We start from the raw sequence: 24,432 nt of genomic DNA, 5'->3' as shown, positions 1-24,432 counted from the left end.
ATCATGTGCATTGAATGGATATTAACCTTACATCAACCTTTGTTACCATGTAACTGTACTGTACAATATTTCTGTTCTGCAGGGATAGAACAATCATGGCGGTATTCACTTGTTGGTAGGGTCATCAAGTTTATTAGAGATATTTTGATTTGATTGAGAAGCAATTGTTTCAAATGTAATTTGATCACTTGTGTCACTTCAGTTTTTCACAGGACATTTGAATAGACATCTGATAAAAGAGAACCTTTTAGGTCAGGAATTTATATTTGAAGGAAAATCGAGCTCCTGGATTTAATCAATACTTTTCAGACAAATTGCAACAATTTAATTTCAAGCACATTGGGTGAGAAACAAAAAGAGCAAACAAGGGGGTTTGAGGCCTGTGTGGGTCTTAGACGCTGACATTTTATGCACAAAATATGAATCTGTTACTAAAGAAAATCATTGGTAGATTGATAATTCACCGACTAAAGTCAACACTATATTGTACAGTGTAGTGGAACATAATAGTGTGGAATACAATTATCATACTTCAACTTTATTGTTTTGCCCTTACCTAAACAATATAGTGTAGTATACTGTAGTATAGTACAATATTTGAGTACATTATGATATGGTATAATAGAATAGAACAGTAATATCGTATTGTGTAGAAGATTACAGTATTGAATAGTAAAGTATAGTAGATCAATTATAGAGTAGCAGTAATATTGTATATGAAATAGTATCGCTAACTATATTATCGAAAGCATCATATAGAATATTATAACATAATATAGTGTATCAGTGTAGTATAAAAGCTTATATTATTATAGTATAGAGGAGTAGAGAAAATAATCATAGTAGTACCGTATGGTAAAATTTAATTTTGTGGTGTATTATAGAAGAATGTCATAGTGTAGTATAGTTCAGAAGAGTATATTATAGTATAGCAATTTTTAAACAGTAAAGTATATTGTGTTGTACAGTTCTGCAATCAACAATAAAGTACACAACATTACAGTACTAATTATTGACATTAAAAACTTCGAATAGTTCCTGTTTATGTATGTCCCCGCCCTGTGTGCAGCATTTTTTCATTCTAGCTGAGGTGGAGTGTTGTGGTCATCATGGGGGAACTGTTCAGGAGCGAGGAGATGACCCTGGCCCAGCTCTTTCTGCAGTCAGAGGCCGCTTACTGCTGTGTCAGTGAGCTGGGAGAACTGGGCATGGTCCAGTTTAGAGATGTAAGTACAAATGTTCTCAAGTTATGATCTTGTCTGTAGAAAGAAATAATCTACGTTGAAGTCGGGGAATGAAGTGTGAGGTCAGACAGGACATGTGGCTGACATTTGACATCACACATGCGTTAATTCATGTATTTAAACGGGTTTAGAGTTCATTTCCTGGGTCACTTTTTGTGGTTTACCAACTATCTTTACAGTTATTGTGCCAAACAATTTTTTTCTTGTCTCTTTCCACCGGCAGCTGAACCCAGATGTAAACGTGTTCCAGCGCAAGTTCGTGAATGAAGTGAGGAGATGTGAGGAGATGGACAGGAAACTGAGTAAGTAATGAGACCTATTAACCATAAGGCCCAAGCAAAGATATAGTGCAGCCCCATCTTCAACTGTATGATCCCCTGTTCCTCCTCCTGTCAGATGAAGACCACATAAATTTGATTCATATATTTTGTTTATGTTTGTCTCAAGTGAGTTTTTACAATCAAGTCAGTTACTCTTATTTATTATTTCATCAGCCTCTCTGGAAAAATTTGGTATTTTGCTGAAACGTGAATTGTTTCTGGTGAACAGGGTTTGTGGAGAAGGAGATAAAGAAGGCCCTCATCGCAACTGTGGACACTGGAGAAAACCCAGAGGTTCCTTTTCCCAGGGACATGATCGATCTGGAGGTAAACAATCACCATGTTCAGTCCAGGCCTTAGTTGTTTCACAAATTCAGAAGCCTAAAGCACATACATACAAAATGTATCATAATGCTCTTTGTAAATCTCTAACAGTGAGCGTCTGTTTTTTGTTATTGGCAGGCCACCTTTGAGAAGCTGGAGAATGAACTGAAGGAGATCAACACCAACCAGGAAGCCCTGAAGAAGAACTTCCTGGAGCTGACAGAGCTCAAACACATCCTTCGTCGAACACAGCAGTTCTTTGATGAGGTTTGTCTCTCTCTCTCTCTCTCTCTCTCTCTCTGTCTCTCTCTCTCTCACAAACACACACACACACACCCACACCCACACACACACACACACACACACACACACACACACACACACACACACACACACACACACACACACTGCACCATATGACCAGGAGTTCATAAAATGATTCAGTTGATGTTCTTTTATACGCATTTATATGTCCACACCATCAGTGAGCCTGGTTCATTGAAAGTTGTACATCAGTTTTATTATTAGTTGAATATTAAAGAATAGTGCCACAACCATTATGTCAGAATACATATACTATATAAATGTACAGTATATGCTTTAGTAAATGTGGCCTTTCTGATCTGTCTTTGACAGATGGAGGATCCCAACCTGCTGGAGGAGTCATCATCTCTGATGGAGGCCAATGAGGGGGGTCGCGGGGCCCCTCTCAGACTGGGGTAAAGCATGAGGACTGCATCGTATTCTTTAACAAACACTATTTATTTTTTGGCCAAATATTAACTCACCTGAATGGCAACACATAAAAGTTAACTGTATTTTGACTGCAGTCATCTATAAACATGTCCCTGGCTTAAATCACGGGATGGTTTTTGTTGATTGAATTAAAGACTTGTCCAGTTTACTTAATTGAATTATTGTCCCTCAGCAGACTATCAGATTAGAATGATTAGAGCAACCAAATAATCACATCAAACTCTACATATCCAAAGTATTTTAATACTTTGTCAGAAATGCAGACTGATAAGTCATTGTACTTATCTGAGATGATAAGTACAATTACTTATCATCTCAGATATTTTTTCTGGAACAAAACCTGTCAATCAGGTATTCAGCTGATTTATGGGGACAGCCCTGGAGGCTAAGTGAAAAGGAAATTTCATAGAAATCTTTTGCACACATGATATAAATGTGAGTCAATAGCGTTGGGCTCTGTAAGTGAGCCACAATTGTGGCTGAGTTTGGTGTTATAATCTGTCTTTCAAGTATCATCAAGTATCCATTTAGGCCATTTAGCTAGCAAGGACTAAATAATAAAACAAATTACAAAAGTATTATATATATAATAGTGTACTCAGTTTTGCATGCACTTTTTACAGGTTTGTGGCTGGAGTGATCAGCAGGGAGAGGATTCCCACCTTTGAGAGGATGCTGTGGAGGGTGTGTCGTGGAAATGTCTTTTTAAGGAAGGCAGAGATCGAGGACCCCCTGGAGGACCCAGCCACGGTCAGCATACAAAACAAAAAAGACATAGAGGAGTAAAGAGAGTAGAAATATTGCATGGTCCTTGTACAAAAGTACAAGGTAGCAAACACTTATGTAGGAAAATGTCTACCTTGAATACTTGCATATTGGAATCAAACACATATACCACAACATTTGTTCATACATTTTCTTTCCAACAGGGAGACCAAGTCCACAAATCGGTGTTCATCATCTTTTTCCAAGGTGATCAGCTGAAGAACAGGGTGAAGAAAATCTGTGAGGGGTGGGTGTCACATTCTGTCTTCCTGCCTTTACTTCATACTATTTTAGGATGAAAGTAAAGCCCTAGATCACAGACAAACCTCCTAGATTCTGCCACAGGAGGGGTAGAGGTCAACAGACAGAGGTCTTATACTATAAGATCAATTGTTATAACAGCCGAGGGCCATACTGAATTATTGAACACATATATTGCACTAACCTCTCTCCGATGGGATGGCTGTTACTGCTTCCCTCTGGTGTCAGATGTTAATGATGATGATACCGGTATCTAGTGTGTGTAGAAGTTAATTTAATGTTGTAGGTTGTCGGGCACATCAGCTGGCTCCACATTTACAGCTTATGTAATTTTCTTTTTCTGCCCCGGATCATTTTGCTGAATCCTTTTGCCAGTTTATGTGATGCTGTATTTGCTTCACTTAGACACAGTAGTGTTTACAACAGTCAGCCGCAAAGTGTGTGTTGGCAAAAAGCAAAAGAGCTGCTTGATGTTATGATGTTGTTGAATGTATACTAGTCCCTAAATTAAAAGTTAGCATGTGAAATGAAATTGTGGTCCGAAAATGATATAGTTACTCCTTTTCCACCAAGGCAGTCCCAAGGCCAGTCACAAATCACAGTTTGTGTTACAGGATTTAACAATGTGTGACATTATCTGCCCTTAACCCTCAACAAGATTAAGGTAAAACTGCCATATATGTATATATTTAAATATAAGCGGCAAAAAAACGGGTGATGGACCCAGCGATTCACTGATAGATGGTATAATCGTCCAATTGCCCAACCATGGCTTGCAGTCGGTACAAGTGTTGCAACATCATAGACGTAGACAGTGATGGTGACATAATAAAGTGTCTCTATAAGGCGGCTCTAGTCCATGGAAAAGCTAAATGGTTCTTAAAGTTTCGCAAGTTGAACCAAGTCCAAACCAGCACAAGCACCCTGTTCACTTTGGCGACATTCAGCACTGTCTGCGTGTGCTTGCTGGACTGTCGTATCACAGTGCAGGAGTAGACATGACACATTACTAACATATAGCTTGTGTGGGGAGAATAAAGTTGACACATGCTTGACTCTGTTGGCTGGTGTATATTTCCAGGTTCCGCGCCTCCCTCTACCCTTGTCCAGAGACCCCACAGGAGAGGAAGGAGATGCTGGCTGGAGTCAATAGCCGAATTGACGACCTCCAGATGGTATGTTTGTCACTGCAATGGAGCATTTCCTCCGCATCAGCATTATTGTATCAAAGTGAGGCAGAGTGTGACATCAGAAGAGGGGCGGGAATCACATACATAAATTCAAAAGGGTTTTGAAAATGAAAACGAAGTAGGGTGAGGCTTGTTAACCTTGGAGTAATGCCGGTTTATTGTTTGAGTCACATTAGCAGCAGTGCAGTTCACTTTATTAATTTAATATTTCTTTCAAAGCGCCTTTGTAGACTTTGTAACAATGCTGTCCACCGAATCAAAATAAATTAATTTAACTCTGCACAGAAGGATGTCTGTGTTCAGGAGCCTGCTCAGTTTATCTGTTTATCTGTGAAAAACCTTTGTCCTGTCTCAAAGTGGTTCCTTAAGTTTTTCCCTTATTAAGCCTGGAAAAAAAGCCTTGGTTCCGCTTGACAGATCTTTCTCCAGCCTGAGAGAGACTACAACAGAGCATCTTACACAGGAGGACAACGAAGATTGAGTTATGTGTACAAACATGACCATGAGTCTAAGGACAGTTGACATTCCAAATTCCATACTTTTTAAAAATACAGCTCACACTCTGATCCAGAGAAGAGATCCCAAGGGTGCAGCCAGATGCGGTCAATAGTGAAGAGGTCAAAGATCAGTGCCACCCATCCCTCCTCTCCCCCCCCCCATTTTTCTCTGCTCACCCCAACCGGTCGAGGCAGATGGCTGCCCACACTGAGGCTGGTTCTAGAGGTTCTTACAGTTAATGAGGGAGTTATTTCTGTCCACTGTGGCCAAAGTGTTGGTCATTCTCTATAAAAACACTTTTAAGGTCTTGACCTTCTTTGTAAAGTGCCTCGAGATAATGTATATTATGATTTGACGCTATACAAATAAAATTGAATTAAATTGAATTGTCATAGACTTTTTTCTCATTGTGAATCAACATTTTCTCTCGATACCAAAAAATATAATAGCTGTCATTGCACCTTACCTCAGGTCAGCTGTTAGAACTGTCAGGCCTAACAACATCCAAACATCCAGTGTTGACTGAACAGTGTCCACAGTCTGAAATACATGATTCTTGCTGTTCTGGGTTACACCCACATTGTTAGTGTAGTTATTGTTAGTCGTTTTGGATAAAAGCGTCAGATAAATGATATGTAATGAAATGTAACAAAACAAATCTGTTCCTGTAGGTGCTGAACCAAACAGAGGACCACCGTCAGCGAGTGCTGCAGGCCGCCTCCAAGACCATGCGGGTGTGGTTCATCAAGGTGAGGAAGATGAAGGCAATCTACCACACGCTCAACCTCTGTAACATCGACGTCACCCAGAAGTGTCTGATCGCTGAGGTGTGGTGTCCCGTCTCAGACCTTGACTCCATCCAGTTTGCTCTGCGCAGAGGGACGGTGAGTTACTTTGGTTGAGTATTTGTTTGTGTGCATCCCTTATGTCGAGTACTTTTATATTGGTGGAACTTTATCCCAGCATCTCTCTGGCTCTTAACTTAATCTGGTTTAAAAAAACTAAAACATAATTGGTCTTTGCAAACAGACATTATGTGCATGATTATTTGCACACAGAGGAGGTAAGTAAGATCCCATCACAAATGGTAACACAGGTCACAGATTGAGTCGAGTGACTGGATACAGTTTTTTGGTTGAATTCCAACATTAGACAATGTAAAGTCTGAGACTGTGAAGATCTCTAGAAGCTAGCTGATTAGGACACCTACAGCATGGACAGTACCAGCCAGTCGAGGCAGATGGCCGCCCACATTGAGTCTGGTTCTGCTAGAGGTTCCTTCCAGTTAATGAGGGAGTTTTTTCTCTCCACAGTTGCCAAAGTGCTTGGTCATTCTGTGAACTGTTGGGTTTCTCTGGAAATGTTCAGGTCTGGAATTGAATATGTGATTGATATGTGAGGCTTCTTTTGGCAGGAGAGGAGTGGCTCCACAGTGCCATCCATCCTCAACCGGATGCAGACCAAGCAGACTCCACCTACATTCAACAAGACCAACAAGTTCACATCAGGCTTCCAGAACATCGTTGATGCCTATGGCATCGGGAACTACCGGGAGATCAATCCAGGTCAAACAGGAGTTTCTTTGTCTGTGTTTGAATTAATTAGTCATCACAATAGTGCATATTTGAATTTCCCTTGTCCCCGTCAACAGGTCAACTGTTGAAAAGCCTTTCAGAAACTCAAAGTACAAAAAACCTCTATCTGTATGAAACCAGAGCTTCACTGTGATTAAATAGCACAAAACTAGAACTGACAAGAAATAATCAGTGCATCAAAAATACATTTGTGCGAGAGCAGTAGAGTGGTGAACATAACATGACTCTGTTGCTGTATTGACAATGGCGTTATGAAAATATACATTGTAAATAGTACAATAGCTTAATTTACCATTAGAAAAATATTTTTATACTTTTATACTTTTCTCACCTTCCTCACATCCTCATGTATAATGCAGTACCATTTTTTTCGACACATCATTTTCTATCAGTGCATCATCTATTATATAATTTTCCAAATATTATGATTATATATTATTGAGTTATACAAGTTTTATACATGTGCATTTAATATGTTAACAGTCCTTGTCTTTACTACCTTGGGTGTAAAATGCTGGTCAGTTGTATTCCCAAAAAAAGGAGTAGGCTTGACCTTAACTGCAAAACACTTAAGTTCCCAGCAGCTTGTCAACTTCAGCATTCATCAGTGATTATTGTAGATCTTTTAGTCTAATGGCTTCATCCTGTCTGTTGCCTGTTACAGCTCCGTACACCATCATTACCTTCCCTTTCCTGTTTGCGGTGATGTTTGGTGACATGGGTCACGGTGCGCTGATGACCTGTGCTGCCCTCTACCTGGTCATCCGAGAGAGTCGCCTCGTCGCCCAGAAGTGTGACAATGAGGTGCAGTAAAGACGTTAACAATCAATCCAATGATAAAAAGATTCATAGTTCAATCTCATAGTGCACATATTAGAAACATTAAACATATGAAGTTGCTGTGTGTCTCTGTAGATTTTCAACATGGTGTTTGCTGGTCGCTACATCATCCTCCTGATGGGGCTCTTCTCCATCTACACCGGCCTCATTTACAACGACTGCTTCTCCAAGTCACTGAATATGTTTGGCTCTGGATGGAGCGTCAGGCCCATGTTTAGCCCCAAAGGAGCTAACTGGACGTAAGTCTACCAACTCAGCTTGGACTGATACTGTCTGAGAAGTTCTTTATTCTTGATTACAAACCTCAAGTTAATTTAATGATATATTAACGGTTTCTTTACCAGCAAAGAACAAATGAGGTTGAACACCGCACCTTATATATGGCATGACATTTTGTTGAAGTATCTTAACTTACTTGGAAATATGTTAATTGTTTGAAACCATTATAGATACAACCTAGCTATTCAATGTATACTAAAATACTAATATAATTCAGGTATCATCCTGTTCTGTCATCATACAGTATAACATGTGTCTGACAATCATATGATTGTATGTAGATGTTTCAGGTAGTAAACTGTTCTGTTTTCTAAAATGCATATCATGAGAATAATCTTGATCTGTCCTAGATTTGCGACCCTGGATGGAAATTCTGTTCTACAGTTAGACCCTGTTGTTCCTGGTGTGTTCAACGGGCCCTATCCGCTTGGAATCGACCCGGTAAAACCCACTAAAACAACCAAAATTAATACCTGGCTGTTATTTTCACTGCTGTAAACTGGTTTGTAAGCTTAAAGGATAAGGCTAGAAATATTCAGTGTTTTTCTTGTTGTGAACTTATCTGTGAAGGTTCTTAGTCATACGTCATGGTATCTGTAGGAGCTGTTCATAGGCAACTTGACTTGCTTGTGTTTCATGATGATGTTTCACCTCTCATCCAAAAGGCCTCTTGAGTTCTGAACTGAAGATATGTAAAGATTAAAGAGCCAAACCAGAGTGGCAACAGTAGAAAACATAATGGAACAAATAATGCAGTTGATATACTAGTGCACGCTTATAGAAATGAGGAGTAAAACGGAACAGATTGCCGTCGTTGGGTCTCAGTTGTGACCCTGTTGTTTGGTCTCTGCAGATCTGGAATCTTGCCACCAACAAGCTGACATTCCTCAACTCTTTCAAAATGAAGATGTCTGTGATCCTGGGTGTCATCCACATGCTGTTTGGAGTGTCTCTCAGTCTCTTCAACCACCTGTAAGTGCTACACTCAGGGATAACACTGAATGTTGACTCAGTGTCATTCTACTACTTGTGTGTGTGTGTGTGTGTGTGTGTGTGTGTGTGTGTGTGTGTGTGTGTGTGTGTGTGTGTGTGTGTGTGTGTGTTTGTCAAATGTCCGAGTGAGAGCCTCTGGAGAGGGTGATGACACTTCTAACATGTGACAGATGCAAAAAAATGAAAATAAGCAGGAGACCCCTGTGTTTGTCTCTGTGACAGGGTTGTTTTTTAGCTGTCAACCAGATAAACTCAACACGACGTAGAATTTAACAATGTGGAAAAGCGAGGTGCTCGCAGATAAGCCTGTTTTTTGCCTGAATAAAACGCTTTGCCATCCATCTATCTATCTACATACACACGCATGAAATGGAGAAAACGCTCGAGAAAAAGGAGTAGGAGAAAAACCCAAATGGAGTTTGTAACAGATGTGTTTTGTCTGTGTGATGTGTTTAATGTCTTCACTGCTCTTACAGGTACTTCAAGAAGCCACTGAACATCTTTCTAGGCTTCATCCCAGAGATCGTCTTCATGTTCAGCCTGTTTGGATACCTTGCCCTGTTGGTCTTCTACAAGTGGACGGCATATGACGCCTTTACTTCCAAGGATGCTCCCAGCCTGCTCATCCACTTCATCAACATGTGTCTCTTTAACTACAATGACCCTACCAACAAGCCCCTGTACAGGGGACAGGTGCTCCATTCCTCATCCACCCCTCTGCTTCTCCCAGCTTCCTGCCTCTCCCTCTCACACTAACATGGTTGAACACTTGTCGAGCGGTGCAGAGTAGCTCATGAAACAAGTCCACAAAATGACAAGGCGCGATCAAAGAACAGCAGAGTTGATCTGGCAGGGAGTTTGTGAATTGATGCTTCTTTCTGTAGAAGTAATTGGCACTCACATGTTTTTTCTCAGGACAGTGAAAGAACAGTATTTCAAATTACTCTAATAACCTTTATTCTGCTAGCGAGATCTACAGTTCCACCACAAAACATTGGGACAGTAGTTTTCATTGTTTTAGCTCTACTACAGGACATAAGATGTAAGTTAACACTATAGTGCCAAAGGGAAACTCTATCAAGGAACTTGCATAGCAATGTTTTTACCAATCTACATATCAAGCTCACCAGATGACAGTATGGGTGATGATGGCTAAATTATAGACATTTTTTCATCATGCTGTGGAGGATGCAGATTCAATCACAGTTACGAGTAGCCTAACCTCTTTGTATCTAATGTGGTTTACTCTCTGCAGAGGTTAAACATTATATATATTTTTTCCAAACCAACCACTCATCCTTGAATCCTTATGTATTGTAAAGGCCAGATATACTCAGACAATTTTGAGAATTATACTTTATTGCAAGAACTATTAAATTCGGTTTGACCAGAAAATGGTCGTCTTAGCTCTTAGAGGGAACTAAAAGAAATGCTCCAAAAATGCAAACTGGTTAACGACCCTATCTCCAAGCAGGACTACGTCTCACTTAGCCCTGTGTCTCATCCATGTTACGTTAAAGGGCTGTTAGTGACTATTTCCTGAATGCTATTTTCATCCACAACGATACTTTTTAGGTACTGTTTAGGTTGTTGTGACGCTGTCTTTGCTGACAAATGATATGCTCACTTCTGCCTGTCAGGCTTGTGATTAAAAAACTCCCTACTGTGCCTATTTGGGAAATCAGCTGCCTGTTCTTGATTTGATTGGTTAGGATGGAGAGACTTTTTTCTGTACTGTAATTGGCTATTGGAACAATGGACCTTAAGGTTTCTCCTATATCAAGGAAATATTGTTTTCTTTGTTTAAAGCAGCCATTGGGAGAGCAGATTGTGAAGGTCATCCATAAGGAGGTTTATCCCAGAGGTTCACATCCGCTCAGTCCTGCTAACAATATATGTGGCTAGTATTAATTTCCTCCTCGTTTGTGAGATGAAGTTGTAGATGGAAATCGCCAGGAACTGCGACATCTGCTACATTCGTTATCAGCACATTACATATAACTGTGACAAGAACCTTGACTGTAAGGAAGCAGAGTATAACAGTTCCTTGGTGTGTGTGTACTACCAGTGAGAGGGAGGAGGGACTCAGGCCTGGTTTAGGATTCTTCTGCTAACTGCTACACATCAACACCTTGTTAACCTCTCTCTGTTTAAATCTGTAGATGGGGATCCAGATTTTGTTGGTGCTGATTGCCCTTGCATGTGTACCCTGTATGCTGATTGTGAAAACAATGGTGCTTCGGCGTCAGCACCTGAGGAAAATGCAACTGGTATGTGGATCTGACCCCCCCTATGACCTTAATGCCACCTTTGATGAGTAAAAGTTATAACCTTTGATATAACCCTTTTTCCCTATTCTGCCATTCATTTCAATGCATATTGTATCGTGTTATGTGGTTGGTTGTGTTGCCATGAGAACTGCTTAAAGCCTGCCTTGGAAGAAAATATGTTTTGAAAGGAAATTTGAAACTGAACACCCTTACAGTGTGTGATCTGCCATTTTAGTCTTTATTCTTGGCAAGTTTCTGTCCAAATGCTATGTATCCAACAAAAACCTGTTTAACCATGGAATGTGAAATATAGCACTCTGGGGCTGCACCTTGTTGTGTAACACTTCAAAGTGCTGCAGTCCCATCCGAAAGAAGACACGTACCTGTTCACAAGAGTTGTGGTCAAATCCATAGGAACATTTCTCTGTTGAATGGAATTATTAACTTTATCAAATGTAAGCTTTTGCACTAGATTGTAGATCAATTTAATGCATCAAAAGTTATTCTTTTCCAAAACTTGTAACATTAGTCAACATTATTTGCTGGAATGATACACGATCAAGCAGCTTAATCCACATCTGAAGAACTATATTTAGGGCAGGAGAGGTTACTGTTTTATTGATTATACCGTTTATGAACTGAACAGTAAATTTGTATGAAACAGTCGTACTTGAACCATTCATACATCATTCCTATTATCGTATAGCTGTTGGATATATTTCATTTTGGAATGAAAGCCTTCGCTCACAGTACCGGGTGTCCTGTTTGACTAGAAAAATGCAAGCAAATTATGATGATAAAATTCTATCTAAGGCTTGCTTTAAGCTAGACACTGTGGCTTTTGTATCTAGTCGCAGAAGAGGGAAGAAACCCCTGCAGAGAATCTAGAGCAGTCTTTAGAGCAAACAGGCGTGTCCTCATCATGCACCGGGCTCACCCAACAGGGCACACAGAAGTTCGGAGGTGTCCGGGTGGGTAACGGGCCTACGGAGGATGAGGCTGGCATCATGGATCACGACCACCTCTCCCAGCACTCAGAGGAGGGAGAAGAGGTGAGTCCATTAAATATTAACAAATTTAGATTAAACCCTTTTCCAGGCATTTATTATGTATGATTTCATTTTTTTGTTGGATTATTATACCAACTATATGCCTTTACTACTTGGATTTACTGTATCAGACTGCCTGTTGCAGTAAAAGAGTAGATATATCTTTCAGACTAAATTGTGTGTTTTGTTGTTGTACACTTACTTCTTTTTGGTCTAACTTGTAGTCTTGGTTAAAGGGTTAAAAGTAAAAAGTAAAAATAAATTGTCTGTCCCCGCCCATTCACCAGCTGTCTGTTGTATCTTCATATGAGAGAACAGTCTTTCCTGGGTTGGAAGGGGAGAGGGCAGAGATGTGGGCCTTAGAGGGAAAGGCAAGGCTGGAATGGACCAGAGCTGATAAGAGATGGATTTTCCATTTCAGTAACACAAACAAAGTGGAATATCTGAATTCTGAAAACACCTCCCAGTTTTTCCTTCTGTTACTTAGAGGTTTATATTCTCACAGTTGACCAGCATAATAAATCTCTTTATGGTAAACATATTGCATAACTGTGAAGTCTATAATTTGTTATCATTGTTCCAACTGTATAATATTCCGTGGAGCCATGACTTATCAACTGGGTGATGGAATTTGATATTACATAATGTTCAGAGCAATAATAACTGTAACATTATCAGGCTGGGCCACAGAAATTGTTAACATCCACATACATTCGATTAATATTGGTTCATCTTAAAGAACCCACACTTGTATCACTTGTGTTTGTATTATTGTGTATTATCATGCACAAACACTGACCTTTTAACTTATAATCATTGGTTTAAGAGTAGCACCTTGTTCAAGGTGTTGGGTGTATGAGTTCTGGCACTCAGACTTATCCATACTTCCACGGAAATCCTTATAATGCACTGTGGCATCTTGTGGGAAAGAAATCTGAGCCTGTCCATAATGAAAGTTCTTTTATTATTATTATTATTATTTACCCAACCACGTGGTCCAAATCTGACCCTTAATCTCGAACAATCTCGTACAATGTTAGAACTTCAGAGTCTAGTGGAAAGAAACTTCATAACAATGATCCAGAAGGAGGATGGAAACATCTGGACTGATGAAGTGCCTGAATTTTGCCACTAATCTTTGACTCTCATTTATTTTCAAGCAATCAGAGGAGGAGCCGGTAAGAACCTGATTTTGGTATTTTTTCAGCATGCCTGGATGCTGTCTTGATCTGATTGTGATTTTTCCTGACTGTAATTTATGGAAACAAGACACGAGAATTGAACTTGTGAAAAAATTGTGAAAACAATTAATAACATTGCAAAAATCATATTTTTTACAAGCAAAGACATCAGTGAGAAACTAACTGATGGGGTAACCTCTAGAGAGCTGTCGACGAATTCACTTAAAGAGGACATATGAAAATTTCACTTTTGTAGTGCTTCTACACGTTAATTTGGGTATCTGGCATGTCTACCGTCCCAAAAACTCTAGAAAAAAACCACTCCCGCGATTTGTTGTGGTTCCTCTGTCAGAAACGATACGCTAGATGGCGTCGAATGGGGTTACGACCGAAAAATATGTCATGTTCCAACCATGCCCATGTAGGGAGCCTGGCTAACTTCATCTCACCGGCTCTGGGGAGAGACGGCCCGGCTCCCCGGCTAGGGTTAACTCGCGATTTAACGGGAGCAAACGCTAGCCGGGCTCGCGCTTCGGGCTCGCGCTCCACCCTCTCCCGGGGCTGATGCCTGGCTGAGAGCCCCAGCTCCCCAGCGCAGCCCTGCAGTGGGAGCTGGAGCTGGCGCAGCATCCTTCCACACTGGGGTTCTCGCAGCCAGGCTTCGGCTCACCTGACTCTGGTTCAAAACGATATCGTTGCAAGATTGTATCTTAGTCTCCAGTAGCCATATTTCTACAGAGGTAATGGATAGCTAAACATCTGGGCGCTTGTATCTGAGAAGGAGGGAGGAGGGGGGCGGGGCACTCAAAACAGGTCAATCTGAGGAGGGCTGTTTTAAACAGGGTAAAAAGGGTGCTGTTTTAAATGATCCTTGTGGCATTTTGACCAAAATATGTTACAGATATTTCATTAAGACCCCAAGGAACCATATCAACTGTGGTCAAATGGGCATACGATGGGTCCTTCAAGTCAGTTCAGAAGCAAGTCACAGTATGAACGGGTGTGAGATTAAAGTATCAGGAATATTTTTCCAATCCGGGTCTTATTAGTAATAATGAGATTTGGCAGAGAGACATGGCAGACTACATGGACACCGACACATTCCAACCGTAGTTTGTTGTGTTTGACGTGTTAGAGACATCACTGAGTTAATATACTAGCCATCCTAATAATAAATGGAGGAATCTTTGTCTGTGCCTGTTTGGTTAGTTCGAGAGTATGCTCTTTACATAATACAATTTTAACCAATTAACCAAATGTTCTCACCCTGACTTAAGGGGCGGGGTTGTTGGGGGTTGCACTGTCAGGCTTATCACCAATCTTGAGCTAGTTTAACTAGCCTTACTTTAATCACAGGAGGGATCCCTCGGTTATGATTGTACACCAATAGTCACATTACGCTAAAGGAAGGCAATCCAATATGCCCATGTATTTACTAACTGTACAGCTTTCCCTAACTTCAGATAGATCAATAGTGTTGTGTTGTTAATTAATTAGAAATTACCTTTGCTTCATCAGTAAAGTAATGAGAGCTCAGCAGACTGCACCTGCACTGGTGTCAGTGGGTTTGTGTTGGTGTATTTAGTTCCTGTTGCCTTTAATACTGAGGCAGGACTGTGGATATTTGTATCCATATCTTGGCTGCTGAGTTATTCCTCCTCTATCAGCCACAGTGTAGATGTGTAGATCTGAAACCAGACAGATGGGGGTGTAAAATGTAATGCTCAGATAGAAAGTGGCTATTGATTAGTTAAGCATGAGAGGTTAAAGGTTAACGGTTTTGGTAGCTGGTGTCACTGCTTTATAGATGCACCACATATGCTGCTTTCTACACTGAAGGAATATTCTCTTATTTTAAATTAAAGGTATGTGTTATTTATATTACTATAAGTTATAAATCGGAAAGTGCCGCCAGTCTTGCACTCAAAAGGTCTGCTCCAGTAGCCTTTTTTAGACAAAGCCAAGGCTTCAAATATCTCCAGAGAACTGTTGAAGTGAGAATCAGTCGACTTAAATATTATTTTATTTTCAAACAGGTGACCAGAAGAAATAAAATGATTTAAAATAGTCACAGGATCGTTCGTTCTCTGACTCTGAAGCTGCAGAAAGATGCTTAGGGAGGGAGTAAACTTGATCATAATTTAGTGACAATAAATCCTGGTCAGTAGTTAATAATTTGTTCAGTTAAGATGCATTTATTCGTCCCAAACACATGCACAGTCATGCAAAGGCACACTCATGCACGTAGGGAAATTTAATCTCTGCTTTTGACCCATCTGGTGCAGTACAGACAGAGCAGTGAGCAGCCATGTACAGCGCTCGGGGAGCAGATGTTGGGGGAGTAAGGTGCCTTGCTCAGGGGCACTAGACAGGGTAGGAAGACTCTTGGATTTTTGGACAGATCAATCCAGGTTCATCTTTTGTTGTCTCTCCGTGGAGTCGAACCAGAGACGAACCAGAGACCTTCTCTGCCCATAGTCCAAGTTTCTGCCACTAGACCACCTACAGCAATAGGACTTGGTATCAACAAATCCACACTACTGGTTAAGCTGTCGTCATTTGAAACAGAAAAATGAAGTGAAGGCTGAAGAAGGAGGCTGGTCTGACTATCAGCAAGAAGCCTTAGAGGAATGCAGTACAGTTCAGTGTTTGTTGATAAAAGGTGTGAGCGTTCCTGGGAAGGATGGAAGCCATCTGTTTAAAAAAAAAAAAAGAAAAGCCGAGGTCGTTATAAAAAACGGGTCAACAAAGGCGATATCTCTGTTCCCGCAGTAATCCAGTAGCCAGATGTGGAACTGACGTAGGCGACTGCACATCAAGTCACCAAACTGTGGGGATGGGGGGCGGTGGTCCAGAAATAGCTCATCTGTCAGAAACACAAACTGTTTTTGTAATGTTGTGTGTGTCGGCCTAAACGATTGCAAAGTCAAAGTTGCAATGCAGAATTTTGCATGTATAGCTGTAGAGAAGCAATCTCTGTCACTGGGACCCGCCACTAACAGGATCATGCAGGGTCTGCCAGGAGCAGCTTGTGTATCCTCAAGTTAATGAGGAGTTAATGAGCTGCAAGACTAGAGGTTTTACTGTGTGATGGGACAGAGCTGATGACTGCAGGGGGATTATGAACAATGACTGGCGAGGGAGTCCAGTTCAGGAAACACGTACGCAATACGCTCTCATGTGCACCCTGAATGACAGGAAGTTAGAAAAGACCACTAAGGAGACAGAAAAGCCCTGTAAAAAAAGGTTGTTTCTATCCACTGGGCCATGCAGCCATAGTGGAGTGTTTCAGAGGATAAGGCGCTTGCAAGCTTTATTTCTTTGACCCTAGGCTTTTGCTTGTGTTATTTCAGTGACAGCACCAATATTGCCTCTTTCTGCACCGCGTGCGACACTCCCTGTAATTGCAATAAAAAAAACAAACGCTTAGGACTGTTAAATGTGGGGGGCAACATGGGGCCGGCAGGTAACAGGGCGTTGTTCTACATTATAACTATATGCTACGAAATCACGTGACTCTACACAGTTGAAATATTTAATGACAACATTCCTAAACAGTGCTTCCCTCTATTTTGCCATTACAGCATGTATGCGTTGTTTTCATTAGCCACTTGACTCAGATCGCCTTTGAATGGAAACAATGAGCACTGCTTCCTTGAACTCCGTTTCATGAGTCCAAGGACAAAAGAGAAGCATGGAAAGAGGAAACCAGACCAGGGCCAAGCCAAACCCAACAGGGGCAACGTAGAGCAATAGACTCCCATGTTTCCTCCACTCTCAGCCCACTTCGTACAGGAAAGGCTTGTCTTGCTCCAGGATGGAGAGAACGGAGGAACTCTGTTGGCTTTACAATACACAAACAAGTCCCTGCACTGTGATCCTGTTCAGGGGAAAGAAGGAAAAAACTCCAACAAGCCTGACATATTTGCTCTTTGTTTTCTGCTTGGAGGATCAGCCAACGGTCAAAGGTCAAAGAAGGCACTCCTAAAGGCCGTTTAAAGCAATTCAAAATATATTTTCTGAGTTTGTAACAACACAGAGCATTGTGTTATCAACCACCCAGACAAATTTGATTGCTTAAAAGAATCAGCAGTATTCGGCTGCTCCTTAACCGGGCGTGGCTTCCGTGGCCCCTGGGCAGGCCGCTGCCTAGAGTTGCTTTTGAAAAACTCAAACAGAGAGTACAACCAAGCTACAGTCTCCCAGTGTACACAGTTTGTCAATTTACTAAAGCAATGCGGGCTGTTGAACTGTTTTTTGATCATATTTATTTTAATTACACTGATATCTTTAAAAGTAATCATCAGTGTTGTGTTTAATTGCACTGTCGTCTGTTCAAAGCTTCATTTCGTCGTACTTGAACTCATCACCTGCATGTGTGCTTCAGTGCAGGTGCTTCAAGCCTCAGAACTGTGGCGAGAGAGAACCATTGATGCTGCGGGGCTCTAGCTCTTAAATAGTTTGGGGGGCAGGCTTTGCTAATGAGGACCCCATTTCATCATGTTAACCAATAAAATATATGATGATGTTGTTCGATCAACTGCCCAGACTCTCTTAAAAATCAGGAAACAAGGAATTCATGTAAAACGATCAAACTTCACAATTCCGGACTAGATAGATCCCATTCCTTCCACACGTTTTCTGTAATCACTTACTGATAGCATGTTAGGAGACAAATTACTGTGTTTGGTTTACACGGTCTTTAGACCTTTGAGTTGATATCACGATTTCCATTTTAAGTAATTTCCACTGCTCATTGTTATTATTGGCCACATTCTGATGGTACAGCTGGTTGATAACAATTTCTCAATGTCAAGTAGAAGGTTGAGCCTTAGTTTTAAAGATTATACAAACATACATACGCAGATTGTACTTTTTAGTTTTATTTGGGGATGTTTACTATTGCGTTCAATATTTTAAAAAAACATGCTGTTTCCTTTATACTGAAACATCTTTAAACATAGACAATGAACAGACTGAATAAGCAGAAACACCAGATGGAATGTGAGAACCTTAACAAACGGAGCCATGTATAGTGCTGTGAAAAAGTATTTGCCCCTTCCTGGTTTCTTATGTTTTTGCATATTAGTCACACTTAAATGTTTCAGATCATTAAACCAAATTTTATATTAGACAAAGATAACCCGAGTAAATATAAATTGCAGTTTTTAAATGATGATTTAATTTATTAAGGGAAAAAAGCTATCCAAACCTACCTGGCCCTATGTGAAAAAGTAATTGCCCCCCATGATAAATTATGAATGAATTGTGATTAGCAAAAAATTTTGGAAAGCTGAATTCAATTTCACTAGCCACACCCAGGCCTGAATACTGCCAGACCTGTTGAATAAAGAAATCCCTTAAATAGAACCTGTCTGACAAAGTGAAGTAGGCTAAAAGATCTCAAAAAACAACACATCATGCCGCGATCTAAAGAAATTCTAAAACAGATGAGAAACAAAGTAATTGACATGCATCAGTCTGGAAAGGGTTATGGGGCCATTTCTAAAGCTTTGGGACTTCAGTGAACCACGGTGAGAGCCATTATCCACATATGGAGAAGACTTGGAACAGTGGTGAATCTTCCCAGGAGTGGCTAGCCTAACACAGCATTTCATAAAAACAACATCATAACAACAGTCAAACAGTCAACAGTCAACAGTCAACCACCAGTCATGGTGGTTGTAGTGTGATGGTTCAGGACCTGGACGACTTGCCATAATTGATGGAACCATGAATTCTGCTCTCTACCAGAAAATCCTGAAGGACAATGTCTGGCCATCAGTTTGTGACCTCAAGCTCAAGCGCACTTGGGTTATGCAGCAGGACAATGATCCGAAACACACCAGCATGTCCATCTCTGAATGGCTAAAAAAAAAAAAAAAAAAGGTTTTGGAGTGGCCTAGTCAAAGTCCGGACTTAAATCCGATTGAGATGCTGTGTCATGACCTTAAACAAGCTGTTCATGCTCGAAAACCATCTAAGGTGGCTGAATTAAAACTATTCTGCAAAGAACAGTGGGACAAAATTCCTCCACAGCGATGTGAAAGACTCATTGCCAGTTATCGCAAGTGCTTGATTGCAGTTGTTGCTGCCAAGGGTGGCACAACCATTTATTAGGTTAAGGGGGCATTTACTTTTTCAAAGGGACCAGGTAGGTTTAAAGACTGCATAGTATTTACTTGGGTTATTTTGTTCTAATATTAAAATTTGTTTGATGATCTGAATCATTTAAGTGTGACAAATATGCCAACAAATTAAGGAAGGGAAGGAGGCAAATACTTTTTCACAACACTGTATGTGTGCATGTATGTATTTATGGATGGATAGACATGTGCTTGGTTCACAGCATGAACACATGCATATGCAGTAATCAGGTTACTACAGTGCATGTGTAGGTTTACCTGATTTCTCAGATTGTTCTTATGTGCATGTAAGGGTAGTGGGTGATGTGTTTCTGATTAAATATGTTTTATTAAATATGTCCATTAACAGCTGTGCATTGTTTTCTCCTCTGAGAATAGTGAATCTTAACAAGATACTCAATTCATTCCTTTTCTAAGTATGTCCCATTAGAGCCAGCATGCCACTACATGTTGAAAAAATCACTGTAGGTCTCTCTTTTCAGCCTTTATAAGCACTGAATTAATAAATCATTTATAACATTGTAATGTTTGTGCAGTGCTATAAATATTACTATTTGTCGCCTCTCCTATACCCACATGTGAGTCTCTTGTTAACCTGCCTGTTTTTAATGGGCTGTTGCCTGTGTTATTGGAGCTACTTATTCCTTGTCATGAGTTAGCCCTCCTGAAACAGTTCTACTGTCAGGGCTGGCAGAATGGCAGGCGTGAACCCAAAAGCGACGACACTGAAGCAGAGTGGGGATGAGCAAAGTTCTTGTTTTATTAAAATGTAGCAGGGGTCAGGAGCCAGGCAGTCAGTCCGATACAAGTAAATCCGACTAGGAGCAGGCAGAAGAGCAGTCCAGGGGAAAAGCAGGCAGGTCACGATGGGGATCAGGCAGGAGATGAGTCGGGGGGGAAAACGCTGGAAGGATTAGGCACAAACACACTAAACGATCTGGCAGAGGACAAAGGAAACAGGCAGGTAGATATACTGGGGAGACTAATGAGTTGATTGAAGGAAGGAAGGTGTGTCTGTGGGTGGAGATTGTAAAGGGATCTGTGACATGAGGACGTGCAGAGCAGAGTGGCTGAGTTCTGAAATGATATCACTTTCTCTGGCAATTTACAATACACATACCAAGTGTGAAAGTGGTTAGATCAACTGTTTGTGAGATTTGCATTCCACTTACAGACAGACGTACGTATACAGACAAAACGACGTACATACAGACAGACGTACACACAGACAAAGGTACAGACAGACAGACAGACTGACATTTGTAGAATTAGTAGAAAGATAGACTGTGGAGGTTAAACACCTAAATCTCCTCATAACTATATTTGTGGTTTATTAAATACCATTTATTTGTTTCTAACCTCTTAATATTCTACATAAAAACACTTACAGTCAGACCTACTGTGACTGTACCCATGGTGTTTGTGCTAATCATCTTGGTTTTCCTCAGTTTGATTTTGGAGATGTTGCAGTCATCCAGGCTATCCATACCATAGAATACTGTCTGGGCTGCATCTCCAACACGGCTTCCTACCTGCGCCTCTGGGCCCTCAGCCTGGCTCATGCACGTAAGTACATGTTGTCTTAAGAGGTTGTAGTTAAAAACCCTATTTGTCTGCATTATATATATAGCAGTAAATCAGCTCAGTGACATTGGACTATATAACAATCCTATTTAAGTCCAGTCCATTCATGTCATGTTGTTATCTTTGTGTGTGTGCAGAGCTGTCGGAGGTGCTCTGGACCATGGTCATGCACCTGGGTCTGTCTTCCCGGAGCGGGGGCGGGTTCTTTGGTCTGTCAATCATCTTCTCGGCCTTTGCCACTCTCACTGTCGCCATTCTGCTTGTCATGGAGGGACTGTCAGCCTTCCTGCACGCCCTGCGTCTGCACTGGTTAGTCACACATGCACAGACACACACACACACATACAGCACCCACACTCACACAGCCGACATGCATGCTACCAAATTGGTATTATATGTGTGAATGCGCAAGGCGAGCAAAAGCAGTCATGCATACACTCATCACGTTTTAAGAGCATAATTCCCAGTAGACTCTCATATGCCTGCACATTGAATTCCACATTGATTGAAAACATACACACAGTGAGCTGTCTTTTACCTCTCGAACCAGGTATCACTGCCAGAGCTGTAGCTCTTCAGTTTTGCATGTACATGAGGAATGCAACATGAAACATTCCTGACCCAGAGTGGTTTACCAATCTGTGGGAGCAACAGGTCTCAAGATAACCTCACACACACCCAGCTCCATCGCCTCCTAGCACCACCTCCCCCCTGCTGAGCCGGCCTGCGCCAGTGTATACTGCTATGACACATAGGGAAGCTACACTGTATAGATCACAGGAGATCCAGTGTAAAGAAATCATGGATTACCCTGACACAGGGAGTGAGATAAAACTATGCATTAATACAAATATATGTATTAACAGGTAGCAGGATTTTATTAGAAGATAACAGCTATAATCATGAATCATATTAATACATTTTAACAGATGGGATTCTCAGTAATAATATTTTGAAATGTGCACACAGATTGTGTTGTACAGAGAACTATGAGGAGGAGGTACTGTATAGTGAAAGTGATGATAAATGTTCAGTATTTCATGAGGAAAACATCCCTTTCAGCATAGAGCACATACTGATATAAATCCAGGGATTCATGAGCACACAGGGAGTGTTTCATATACACCGTGGGCTTCACGGTCAGATAGATGTGTATAAATGGCGTAAAGAAAGTAAAGCGGCAACATACTGGGAAGGAGAGAGAGCGTGTTTTTTCAAAAGTGAAAGAGTATTTTTATTTATATTTTCACAGTTAGTGCTGTGTGTAGATAGAATGTTACAAATATTTTGTCTGTGAGTCAGATCTTTAAATGTGGTCATTAGTTATTTCCTCATTAGTTTTCCTCATCTATTTTTATATTTAAGCTTGAATATTTTACTGAACTTTTCACAACTTTTCTGATAAAATTATGAATAATTCAGCAAAAATTTAACATTCTCCCGATTTTACTTTGTAGGCTAAACTGTTACTACATGATGGAGATCAGCATCTGTAGCACCAGAATGCTTGTATCTGTCTAATATTGTGAAATTAAAAAAACAAGAAAAAGCCAAAATGATCAGATGTTATAGCGGTCAGCCTAGTTTTGGCCAACCACCTCTGTGTTCCTTTGCATAGTCCCACCTGCAGTATCTGCCTCACACATGGACCATAACGTCTTCATTAACACAGAGTAAGATGGAAAGTCAAAAGCTTGACTCCAGGCCAAATATAACTTTGTCTGCTTGGAAGCAGCTGCAGTGATTTTAAAGAGATCAGACAAGTGGAGGCAACAAGATATCTCATTGTAAAATACCTTTTATAATGATATGATACCAAACATCTGTGGGATTGTGCAAATATCTTTGAAATCTCTTTCTATCAAGAATCTATCTTTGCTGGATCACCTGAAGAAAGTCATGTTTTGAATGAAGGGTTACACATGAAGCGCATATTTTAGTTTACATATTTTATTAAACGAAAATCCTATTTTCCCCAAGGGTTGAGTGCATGTTAAATTCTGCCATAATCTGAAACATTTTAAAGGCTGGTTTTATCAGACAGTATTACCTCACAGATAAGATACTGATGCTAATTTTGCCTGATAAGTAACGAGCTAAGTGACAAGACCAGCAGGAAAATCCAGAGGGGTGGTCATATTTAACTTGTGGCTCAATTTCAAATGTCTGTCAGTGTTTAGAAATGGGTTTGGATGAAAGGCCACTAGTGACCCTCTTATAAACTTACTGACGCTCAGAAGTGGTCTCATGAAGAAATCTAAATTGAACACAAACCAGAAGAACAGTGCTTGCATCCCTGGCTAAACAAACGTTGTCTATTCACCATGAACACACGCACACTCTGTCCTTTTGTTCCAAATACTCACTTGAGAATGAATACACCTCTAAAAAAGTCCCAGCAAATGACTAACATGTGATCAGCAGATTTAGAAAGCTGCTGAGGCTTTTTTTACACAACTTTTTTTATGTAATACATTAACTATCCATCCGTATGTGCTTCAGCATCACAAAATGCTCTCAGGCTCTGGTGTGTGTAACTGTGATCTTGAGGCACTTTTTTAATAAAGCAGCAGCGTGTCAGCTCAGCAGGTCTCCGCCAAGGTTAAAAAGAGTAGTGGAGTATTTTTCACAAAGGGGAGTGAATGGAGATGTTACAAGTAAACAGCAGTTAAGCCGGAGCCTCTGCTCTGCAGTCCACTCTTCATGCTGATGAGTTATCAACACAAAAGCACATCAGAGTGGGTCCAGCTTAGTGTTGGTGCTAGGAACAAGTGTTTTTTTCCATCTCCACAGCTGTGTGCAGAGGTAGATGAGAGGTTCTCTCATTTCTTTCCTCTTTTTAAGTGTTGTCCTCTCACACAGCTCTCGCAGGCCAAATATTTGCCATGGCCAGGAGACATTCCTGAGCACTCCCCTCTCTGCTGAGGCCAGGAGCCAGCAGGAACCCAAATCCTCTTAAATGAAGATGTCAGGCGTTGTCAGAATTTGAGAATTTCAAGGACTGTTCTGAAAACATGACACCCAATATGTATTGACACAAAATAAGCGGTGCTGTCATTTTATCACAAAATTGTCCTGCAATGTTTTTAACAGACGCATGTTTAACTTACTTTTAAAATGCTCGATACTGTCATAAA

General features: G+C 40.7%; 1 protein-coding gene across 1 annotated transcript in view; it reads left to right on the top strand.

Moving 5' to 3' along the window:
- atp6v0a1b (ATPase H+ transporting V0 subunit a1b) overlaps window positions 1–24,432 on the top strand; it is a 31,305-nt gene that overhangs the window by 1,358 nt on the left and 5,515 nt on the right. The window contains exons 2-21 of the mRNA XM_053413754.1: window positions 1,070–1,226; window positions 1,468–1,546; window positions 1,794–1,891; window positions 2,027–2,155; window positions 2,525–2,607; window positions 3,268–3,394; window positions 3,574–3,656; window positions 4,752–4,845; window positions 6,030–6,242; window positions 6,773–6,923; window positions 7,618–7,757; window positions 7,869–8,032; window positions 8,423–8,513; window positions 8,926–9,044; window positions 9,542–9,758; window positions 11,228–11,335; window positions 12,187–12,387; window positions 13,545–13,562; window positions 21,160–21,277; window positions 21,433–21,604. Of these exons, the coding sequence (XP_053269729.1) occupies window positions 1,110–1,226; window positions 1,468–1,546; window positions 1,794–1,891; window positions 2,027–2,155; window positions 2,525–2,607; window positions 3,268–3,394; window positions 3,574–3,656; window positions 4,752–4,845; window positions 6,030–6,242; window positions 6,773–6,923; window positions 7,618–7,757; window positions 7,869–8,032; window positions 8,423–8,513; window positions 8,926–9,044; window positions 9,542–9,758; window positions 11,228–11,335; window positions 12,187–12,387; window positions 13,545–13,562; window positions 21,160–21,277; window positions 21,433–21,604 (2,522 nt within the window). The 5' untranslated portion in view covers window positions 1,070–1,109. The remainder of the gene's footprint in view (window positions 1–1,069; window positions 1,227–1,467; window positions 1,547–1,793; window positions 1,892–2,026; window positions 2,156–2,524; window positions 2,608–3,267; window positions 3,395–3,573; window positions 3,657–4,751; window positions 4,846–6,029; window positions 6,243–6,772; window positions 6,924–7,617; window positions 7,758–7,868; window positions 8,033–8,422; window positions 8,514–8,925; window positions 9,045–9,541; window positions 9,759–11,227; window positions 11,336–12,186; window positions 12,388–13,544; window positions 13,563–21,159; window positions 21,278–21,432; window positions 21,605–24,432) is intronic.

Source organism: Pleuronectes platessa, chromosome 21, assembly GCF_947347685.1.
Source record: "Pleuronectes platessa chromosome 21, fPlePla1.1, whole genome shotgun sequence".
NCBI lineage: Eukaryota > Metazoa > Chordata > Actinopteri > Pleuronectiformes > Pleuronectidae > Pleuronectes > Pleuronectes platessa.
The sequence above is the reverse complement of the archived record's forward strand: the minus strand, read 5'-3'. Positions and strand labels throughout refer to the sequence as shown.